General features: G+C 36.1%; 2 protein-coding genes across 2 annotated transcripts; both read left to right on the top strand.

The window, feature by feature from the left end:
- The first annotated feature begins 626 nt into the window (after positions 1–626).
- On the top strand, positions 627–1,577 carry LOC105715506 (olfactory receptor 6K3-like). Its single transcript, XM_012449935.2, has one exon. It carries the CDS (start codon positions 627–629, stop codon positions 1,575–1,577), a length of 951 nt encoding a protein of 316 aa, XP_012305358.2.
- Positions 1,578–5,920: 4,343 nt separating this feature from the next.
- LOC105715532 (olfactory receptor 6K3) lies at positions 5,921–6,901 on the top strand. Its single transcript, XM_012449957.2, has one exon. The coding sequence runs from the start codon at positions 5,921–5,923 to the stop codon at positions 6,899–6,901; it is 981 nt and encodes a 326-aa protein (XP_012305380.2).
- Positions 6,902–10,574: the final 3,673 nt, after the last annotated feature.

Here is a 10,574-nt window from a genome sequence, read left to right as displayed (position 1 = left end):
AAGGTTCCACATTACCCTGAAGGAGATACTATTTTTCAAACTTCCTTTGTGTTCTAAATCTTTCTCTTTAACTAATTTTCAATCTATCTATTAGGTTAACTTCTGAATTTCCTGGACAATAAGCCCTGAGTACAGCTCACGAGTTTCTTTGCACTACTTTTAGAAATAGCATCATTATAGTTTATGCCACTTGTGAAGGACGTGGTATCAAGAGACAGAAATTGTGCAAGAATCCCTCACTTTGGCTCTTGCCTTCTTATGGTAATGGTCTTTGTCAGGATATAAACAATCTGAATGCTGAGACTTAGATATTTATCAAAAATCTCTGCTTCTTTTCAGTATTTGTCACGGACTGACTTTTAACCTGACTGACAAGATACCAAATCTTCCACTGCCGAATTTCTCACTGATGGCTTCTTTCCATTCTGGCCAATTTCTGGTAGCTTAATTCTTTTCTGCTGCTGAGAATAGAGTTTCCTTCCAAGGCTTCACCTTGATATTTGTGCCTGAAAACTTTACCCTTTTTTCTAGCCACACTCAGTGTCACATCTGACTTTGTCAATTTCTTCTAGGAAGTGAGCTGTGTCTTTCTATCCATAACAGTAACAGTTAAGGTTGCTGAGACCATGGAGAGAAGTAACCAAACTACTACAGTAACAGAGTTTCTCTTCTCTGGATTCCCACAGTTTGAAAATGGTAGCCTCCTCTTCTTTATTCCATTGTTTGTTATCTATGTATTTATTGTCATTGGGAATCTTGTTGTGATTTTTGCAATCAGGGTGGATACTCGTCTCCACAACCCCATGTATAATTTTATCAGCATTTTCTCATTTCTGGAGATCTGGTATACAACTGCCACAATTCCCAAGATGCTCTCCAACCTTATCAGTAGGCAGAAGACCATCTCCATGATTGGCTGCCTCTTGCAAATGTACTTCTTCCATTCACTGGGAAATTCAGAGGGGATTTTGTTGACCACTATGGCCATTGACAGGTACGTTGCTATCTGTAATCCTCTCCGCTACCCAACCGTCATGACCCCCAGGCTCTGTGCTCAGCTCTCTGCAGGGTCCTGCATATTTGGCTTTCTTCTGTTGCTCCCAGAGATTGTATGGATTTCCACACTGCCCTTCTGTGGACCCAACCAAATCCACCAGATCTTCTGTGATTTTGAACCTGTGCTGCGCTTGGCCTGTACAGACACGTCCATGATTCTGATTGAGGATGTGATTCATGCTGTGGCCATTGTATTCTCTGTCCTGATTATTGTCCTCTCTTATATCAGAATCATCACTGTGATCCTGAGAATTTCCTCTACTGAAGGCCGCCAGAAGGCCTTTTCTACCTGTGCAGCCCATCTTGGTGTCTTTCTGATGTTCTATGGCAGTGTATCCCTCATGTACCTGCGTTTCTCTGCCGCTTTCCCACCGATTTTGGACACAGCTATTGCAGTGATGTTTGCAGTTCTTGCTCCCTTTTTCAACCCTATCATCTATAGCTTTAGAAATAAGGACATGAAGATTGCAATTAAGAAACTTTTCTTCCCTCAGAAGATGTTTAATTTCTCTGCAGATTAATGCTAGATCATAGGCATCTTTCACTGTGGATGTTACTCTAACACAATAAACCATATAATTAATATATAATGCATTCATTGTCACACTGATATTTTGTATCTCCTTATCCTCATTCTTCCCATGTACATGTATATCCTGTTTATGCATGCTAAATTAAGATGGAATGGACCTGTCTAGATTTATACAGATGGATAAACTATATAAAGGAAATATGATGTTTAAGCCATTAAACATAATTAAAGTATTTTATGAACATTAATTTACTACTTGTATATAAACTTAATGTAAATGCTTATTGTAGTGCATAAGCATTAATAACAACTATTAATTATAAACCATGGTAGTTAAAAGAATCAGCTCTGTGGAAGAGGTTAAGTTTTGTATTTCAGTGATGCCACATACTAGCTTTGTGACCTTGAACAAGTTGATAATTAAGTTGTCTGCATCTTAGTTTTATCATCTATTAGTATAAAAGTAATATTTTAAAAGGACTTCAAATGCTAATATGAATATTAAATGAGTTACACCTCTATGCAAGTGCTTAGAATATGCATAACACTGAGCATGTGCAAAATACGTGTTCTCTGTTAATGTCCTTTGCAACTAATTACTATCATTTGTTATTGATGTTTTAAAGAATGCTTTAGTAAAGAGTAATATATTAAAAACAAAAACTCAGGAATACTTAGCTGTGATTATTATTTATAGTATATTTGTTGTTATTATTTCTCTGGAGTCAAGTTCAATTCAAACTTCATTTACTTTGACTGCTTTGGTTGAATTCATCCAATTGGTTGAATAAAATTATTTGGTTAAAAGTAGTCTCCAGCACATTCTAAAGTGATAAACAGAGGAAAATAGCAGATAAAATTAAAGAAAACTGTTTCTGAGCTTGAGAGTACTTGAGTCATGGGATCAAAACAGACTTTTATATTATGCAAAATCACTGGAAATAGAATCTGACCTGTTGACATTTTTGAATTAAAAAAAGAAAAAACTACAAGTTAGATAACCAAAATAGGTTCCCAAATCATAAGAAAAGTTAGACAAAACTCAGAAATTATGTCTTCCTATTTGAGAACTTAATACATATTTCCAGAAGAAGATGACATGATAAAAGCAATTAACTTTGAGAAAAAAAAAGAGAACATTGAATTATCGACAGATCAGTGGATGAAGCACATGATATAAATAATACTCTTGTGGAAGAAGATGAGCTATTGATCGTCAATAGAGAAGTCAACAGAACCAGTGTGAGTTGTTCAAGGTAGGAAAGACCCATACACACTCGTGGCATAAAAAAAACAAACAAAAAGACATGGTTTCCTCACTTTCTTCAGTATTGGCGCTAAATCCCCAGTGACATGTTTATTTGAAATGGCCTTATTTTCTGTAAAATAGCTTTTCAAGATGATCTTCTGGTGTCAGTATATTCTCTTCAAGGCTTTCCAAATCTCTGTGTTCATGTAAGAAGGGCAGAACCATGTCAGAACTGCCCTTTGCATAGTATACTGGTAGTGTTGAGTACACTGGTAGTGTAAGTTGCTTTCTCCAGCACTTTCATGACGGTCTCAACTGTTCTTGAGACCGTCATGAAAGTGCTGGAGAAAGAAGCTCAGGAACAGTTGAGACCATCATGAAAGTGCTGGAGAAAGAAGCTTAAAAACTTGGGAAGATGAATACAATCAGGAAAAGTGTGTATATTTATTGACAGTGTTGATCTGAAAATCTAGCAACACAAGAGTAAGAGGGGAAACGTTCTGTTAATTAACCCCATGAGGGAAGGTGATCCACTTCAGTGCAGTGCGGGGAAGAATCCCCCACAGAGCCCATTCCCCATCCTGCTATTCTCTAGGATGCTCCATGGAGAGACTATAAATCCCTTTTTGAAGAGGCTGAAGTAATATCAAGGATGCAGGGACTCAGACAGACTGAGGAGTCCCTGTGTTTTCTGGCAAAGGTGAGTGTAGATGACCAAGTCATGAAGAGAATGAATTCACTTGCTATGCATAATAATAATAATAATTTCATAACCTAAAGACCTTATTATTAAAGAATTTAGAACATCGAATAAGGGTGGAAGGCAAAGGCATTTATAGGAGGAAGTTCTATTCAGTGTGGGCCTGGGTGTGGGTATGTATGAAACAGCATGCCACATTTATGATGCCATTTTCTGAGAGATCATCTAGTCAAGACTTGATTGTGGCTCTCATTAGAACTGAATTGTTATACTTCCCTTTTTAAACAGTCCTCAGTTTACTTAGTTCACATACTCACAGCTGTCTTGTGCATTTAATTATAATTGTACCAAATGGCTGAGTTCCAAGTTAATTTATTTAATACCTACCATCTCCACATACTAACCCTGTCGTAGTCACTATGAGGGATAAAAAGCATTCACATCCCTGAAGGAGAAACTCACAGTCTAGAGAAGGTAAAACAAGTAAGTTGATGATGGAGACTGATGAATGCTTCAACACAGCATAATGGCACTCAACACTTCCAAGTGTTCCCTATATTCCTGACATGAAGGTTTTAAAATACATTTATACCTTTTGCTAGACATAGTCAATCTAGAAGTAGGTCACAGTGTGTCTCTAGAGATTCAGTGCATAAATTTAAATTCTGACCTCGCTCTTCATTAGCTGAGAATTTCTAGACAAAGAATTTAACCTGTCTATATCTAAGTTTTCTCATCTGTAAAATGGGGATAATAATTTCACCTCATTAGAGCATTAAGAACATGAGGTGAAAAAATATATATAATGTGCTTGGAATCATCCCAGCATTAAGGCAATAATACCATATGCTATACTATACAATTCTATTGTTATTATAAAATGTTTAGTCATTCTCAGGACCTCATTAACTAATATTAATATGTTCTCAGTTTTCAAAATGAGATGTTAAAGTCATAGAGAGGCTGAGTAACTTCATTTTAAGTCACAGAGCTGGCAAGCCATAAAGAGGATTTAAATGCTAGCAATTTTTTCTGGCATCTAGACTTTTAACCAGCAGTATGTATTGCTTTTGTGAGAGGAGAGGGGGCAGAGGAGGGAGAGGTATGTTACTTTAAAGTCAGAGGAAGTAGCACAAACTGGAGGGAACTGTGATTTTAGAAAGCAACGTGAACAATGGGACTGCAGGGGAGAGAGGAGTGGGAGAATGTCAGCAGGAGAAGCTACAGAGAGTTAAGAGTCAGATAGTTGGTGTGAAGCTTATAAAAGAGAGATTGGTTGGAGAAAAACATTAAGAAGTATTAATAGTTTAAATCCTGTAAGCGATTGAGGTTACTGAGAGAGCGTATAGAACTGTAAGGTTGGAGTGGATGATAGGAACCTGGGGAACGTAAACTCTTGGGAAAGAGTTTAAGAAAAACAACACAAATTAATATAAGACAGAAGAGGCAGAATAAGAAAGAAAATACAAATGCAAATAAATAAAATAGGAGCAAAAGTCAAAGCTAGAACTGCCTTTGAAGCTGTCTGGGAGTCATACCCCTTAAGAATGGAGTCGTGGAAACAGAGGACCAAAGTCTCAAGCAGGAGTGAAGAAAAGTGTCAAGTGCCAGAGACGACTGGATAGTTTCCATTAGCAATTAGCAGGGCATTGCTGAACGTGATCAGAATAGTATCAGCTTAATGCTCGGGAGGAAGCTCACAGCAGTGTTAAAGGAGAATGAGAAATGCGGTGAGGTAATTGTATCACTTTTTCCAGAAGTTGCCTGTCAAACACTGTTCAAATCTGTCTGCAGGTATTTACTAAATCCTACAGCATCCTTGTTAGATAGGTACTATTTTTAATCCCGTTTTGCAAATGAGTACTTGAGACTCTGAGACATTAAATAATTTTCCAAAAGACGTATAGGTAGTAATAGACTTAGGATTTCAATGTCAATTTCAAGTTTACATTCTAACACCCTAGAAGAGATTTTCAAAGAGCATGTGCACGACGGCCCAGTCGGGTTGGGAAAGGGCATAATATAACTTCTATTATGTTTATTTATATTCATCCTTTTTAATTTTACAATTTATTATATAAGATATATATTTTGTATTATTATGCCATAGTATAGTAAATGTGTATGACTTATAAATGCAGATACTTATATTAGAGATTAAGCTAAAAATAATTTTAGCTAGTTTTTTTTTACTATTAAAACATTTGGAGACACTTATTTCTGCAGTTGTGCCTCTGGAGGAGTAAGTATGAAAAGAATCAAATATTGTACAATACGTACAGTAGTTTAAAGTCAGAAAAAAAAATGTAAACTTCAAGTGGTTCTTTTTCTTCCTCAATGTTGTTTTCCTGTACATCTTATTTATTTTTTTCCCCGCCTCCTCATGAGCTGGACTATGCCCTCTCCTTCATTCACCTTTACTAGAAATATGGAGAGCGGAAACCAATCAACAGTGACTGAATTTATCTTCACTGGGTTCCCTCAGCTTCAGGATGGTAGTCTCCTGTACTTCTTTCCTTTACTTTTCATCTATACTTTTATTATCATTGGTAACTTATTAGTTTTTTCTGCTGTAAGGCTGAACACCCATCTCCACAACCCCATGTATAATTTTATTAGTATATTTTCCTTTCTGGAGATCTGGTACACCACAGCCACCATTCCCAAGATGCTCTCCAACCTCATCAGTGAAAAGAAGGCCATCTCCATGACTGGCTGCCTCTTGCAGATGTATTTCTTCCACTCACTTGGAAATTCAGAGGGGATCTTGCTGACCACCATGGCCATTGACAGATACGTTGCCATCTGCAGCCCTCTTCGCTATCATATGATCATGACACCCCGGCTCTGTGCTCAGCTCTCTGCAGGTTCCTGTATCTTTGGTTTCCTTATCCTGCTTCCCGAGATTGTGATAATTTCCACATTGCCTTTCTGTGGGCCCAACCAAATCCATCAGATCTTCTGTGACTTGGTCCCTGTGCTGAGCCTGGCCTGTACAGACACGTCCATGATTCTGATTGAGGATGTGATCCATGCTGTGACCATCATCATTACCGGTCTAATCATTGCCCTGTCCTATATAAGAATTGTCACTGTGATACTGAGGATTCCCTCTGCTGAAGGGAGGCAAAAGGCTTTTTCTACCTGTGCAGGCCACCTCATGGTCTTCCTGATATTCTTTGGCAGTGTATCACTCATGTACTTGCGTTTCAGTGACACTTATCCACCAGTTTTGGACACAGCCATTGCACTGATGTTTACTGTACTTGCTCCATTCTTCAATCCCATCATTTACAGCCTGAGAAACAAGGACATGAAGAATGCAATTAAAAAACTGCTCTGTCTTCAAAAAGTGTTGACCTAGTCTGGCAAGTCTGGAGGTTAATTCAAAGCCACATGTTCCCTTCCATTGTTTTTTTTTTTCTTTCTTTCTTTTTTGAGATGGAGTTTCACTCTTATTGACCAGGCTGGAGTACAATGGCACAATCTTGGCTCATGATTTTAGCTCACTGCAACCCCTCCATCTCCTGGATTCAAACAATTCTCCTGCCTCAGCCTCCCTAGTAGCTGGGAGGCATGCACCACCACGCTCCGCTAATTTTTGTATTATTAGTAGAGATGGAGTTTCACCATGTTGGTCAGGTTGGTCTCGAATTCCTGACCTTAGGTGATCTGCCCACCTCGGCCTCCCAAAGTGCTGGGATTACAGGTGTGAGCCACTGCACCCAGCCCTTTCCATAGCGTTAATGTTTGTTTAACAGATTAGAACATGAGATTACTCTATACCTAGTGCTTCGTCACAGTGTCATCCTAATTATTTTCCCTATACCTAGAAAAACATATTTATACTCTCCATGTCATCATTATAAAACTTGCTGTGCATATCATGAGGAACCTCATTATGTGGCTTAATAACTGTAGTTTCTTTCTTCTGAAGTGCTGTGATTAAAGAAAATTTGTTTGCCACTTTTTCTCTATAATTTAGAATTATAGAGTTTGCACTTCAGAAGCTGACAATGTACTCTGAGGTATTATGTCTTTGTTTAGGTAACAGATCTTAGAAAAGATTTTTTTTTGGTTGATTATGAATCATGGATTATCTGATTGGGTATTTCCAAAAATAGAGATCTAAGAAAAAGCCAAAACAATATTTAATTAAGTTATATCTTAATTTTTAGTTATGTAGTTACCTATTCATTAGAATAATAAGCATACATGTTTAGTAAGATTAGATTATTAGTACTGCCACACATGTTTAAAAGAAAACTACAATATAGGATACTATTTACAGCAATATGCTTTGGTATCCACAAATATCAATTTTAGTTATTGTTTGCCCTTTCCAGGGTGAAGCATCTTCACTTTCTTTATTTACAGTAAAAAAAAATCTGGTGTACTCATTGAATGGTAGTTTCAAAAACACATATGATTCATTTAACTTTTTGACTAATAACTTTAAAAACTTTATCCTTCCTTCCATATCATCTAACATTGCCTTAATTTAATTTTCTATAATTATTTATGCGCAATTATTTTAACTGTCTTTAAAACACACAAGTAAAATTTTGAAATGAATATAGTGATTGTATCTCATGTTTAAATTTTCTTCTTTAAGAAGTCCAATAAAATTACCAAAGCCTAGATCATATTAACTTCTTAAAGGCTTTAAGCCCAGAAATATTAATAATGATTCTCATTTCTTATTGAGTGGTCCAGCAGTGATCATGTCAACATGTGAACACAAACACACAAAACATAAAAGAACCCTTTACAACATATATCACATTGCTTCCCCTAAGAAAACCCTAAAAACCTATATAAATCTTGACAAACAGAAAAGAGTGACTTCAACAGACAAAATCTAAATGGTTTCCTGAAGACATAGTGCAGAAAAAAATAAAGTTCAAAAAAATTCAATAGAGGCAAAGGAAAGGCCTATTTAGAAGACAATTTGAAGTAATCTTTTCAGTAAGTGTTGGAAATTCCACACTGAGAACAACTTGAATGGCTAGAGATGGGGAGGTTGAAATTTATGAATATCTGAAATATTTCTAGCACATTAGGTGAGAAAGTTGCTTACCTAAATATTTGTTCTCTAGTCTTCACCTGGTGGATCGCATGCTATATAAAGCAGGGCTAGCCTAACTTCAAAAGTTCTAGTTTAAGTTCCCATAGCCATCTTTACTTGATCTGTGCTTGAAAATAAAGTTATGGCATTTAAAAAGTCTTTTAAAATAAAAACTAAAGGAAAAAATAAAAACAAAGGAAAAAATGCACAATGATGATTCTTCATAATATACTTTTACTATATTCATTTTTCTATATGAATTAGAGCTCTAATCTAACAAAGAAACCATTAAAATTAAAAGCAGCTAAGAAAGGGGAGATGACCTTTTAATCCTACATAACATTTTAACCTGTTTCCTTCCTAATCATTTTAAACATGGTTCATATTAATCATAAATAAACAAAAACTTACACCAAAATACCTGTACTTAACTAAAGATTGCACTTCATAGCTTCATGATGGCGTCCTCAGGAAATGTATTATTTTTCTCATGGGAATTCGAACCTGCTATATTAGCATTACTAGGTTTCTGGCAACATGATTTGTGGAAGAGGATGGACCAGGGGTTCTGGAGAATCCGTAGAGAGACAATAGAGTACAATTTTTACCCCAGTGGACACCTTTAGGAACTATACTCACAAGTACTTGCATTTTGCTTGTTTTGAGGGTATGTCCCCTAAACCCCTTCCCAAATGCTTTGTATATGTATGTGTGTGTCTATGCATGTGTCTATGTGTGCATTTAGCTTGTGTCATTTGGAGTTGTCTGTGTGTGTGTGTATGAAGACTACATTGAAGAGTGCATTTTCAGGTACATGATGCACCTTTGGACACAGGCTAATGTAATTTTTAAAATGAGTATCTTCTGTTAATAATACCAAATCTTTAGCCATTAATCACTCTAAGCAAGAGTCACAAAAATAATTTTAAACATATAATGAAAGCATAGAGAACTTTTACTATTAATATATGAACTATGTTAGTGATGGCAAAGTTAGTGATAATAAAAAGTTACAACATATAAAAATGCAATGGAAGAAGAAAATGGAATATTCCAGAAAACTAAACTAGAGATTTAGAATTTTGACTTCAGAAAGTGTCATAAAGCTCAAAAAATAATAAAGTGCCCTATCAAGATTGATGACAAGAAAACTAAATCCTAGAAATGTAATATTAATGAAATAGATATTCCAGAAAGAGAAAGCATAGCAGACTGAGAAGAAAATAAAATTGCTACAACAGCTAGCAATAAAAAAATTGCCTTAAAACTAAATCAGACAAATATTTATGCTTCTAACCAAAATAAAACAGCTTGTAGTAGACCTAACTTTTCACTGAAAATAATAAGGAAGCTGAATAAAACAAGATTAAAAACTCCTTGGAGGAATTTTTCAGATAGCAACACTATAGGCACTTAATCCCCTAGACACTGGGGATTACAATCCAAGATAAGATTTTGGGTGGGGATGCAACCAAACCATATCATACTTGCTTTAGGTAGCTCCTTCCCTTTCAATGCTAAACCCATATGAAGCCATGCTCAGAGAGCCACTGGTTCAGAGAAGGAGAACATGTAAAGCTCACCTGAACCCAACCTGCTTGAAGCCTGGTCGCAGAGACTAGAGCCTGAAGTCTAGCCTATCTTATTGTTGCCTCTGACTGACAGATTTACTAGCACAAAGCTAAATAATTGTTGCTTTAGTACCCATGTGTAAAACACTTCGTAAGTTACTGTCCTCGGTTGTGTGTGTACTTCCTTTGACAATGTACCATTCTGAAATTGCATAAATTTAATATATAGTACTTATCTGAATATTAAGATTGTCTATTGAGTTGCATATACTTAGAATTGTTAGTTAATTTTTGAAACAATTCTATCATTTTCAGAAAGATTTTCTGTGTCAAATGTGTTGTTACTTAACCACACTCTCTGCTCATTTGTATGCTAAAGAATTTTTATCCATTAAAGA

The sequence above is a fragment of the Aotus nancymaae genome, unplaced genomic scaffold, assembly GCF_030222135.1.
Source record: "Aotus nancymaae isolate 86718 unplaced genomic scaffold, 86718_ANA_hifiasm-v0.15.2.pri h1tg000108l, whole genome shotgun sequence".
Taxonomy (NCBI): Eukaryota; Metazoa; Chordata; class Mammalia; order Primates; family Aotidae; genus Aotus; species Aotus nancymaae.
The sequence above is the reverse complement of the archived record's forward strand: the minus strand, read 5'-3'. Positions and strand labels throughout refer to the sequence as shown.

Bases quoted from the DNA above. Each gene is read 5' to 3' on its own strand.
- LOC105715506 (XM_012449935.2), top strand. From the start codon at position 627: ATGGAGAGAAGTAACCAAACTACTACAGTAACAGAGTTTCTCTTCTCT.
- LOC105715532 (XM_012449957.2), top strand. From the start codon at position 5,921: ATGAGCTGGACTATGCCCTCTCCTTCATTCACCTTTACTAGAAATATG.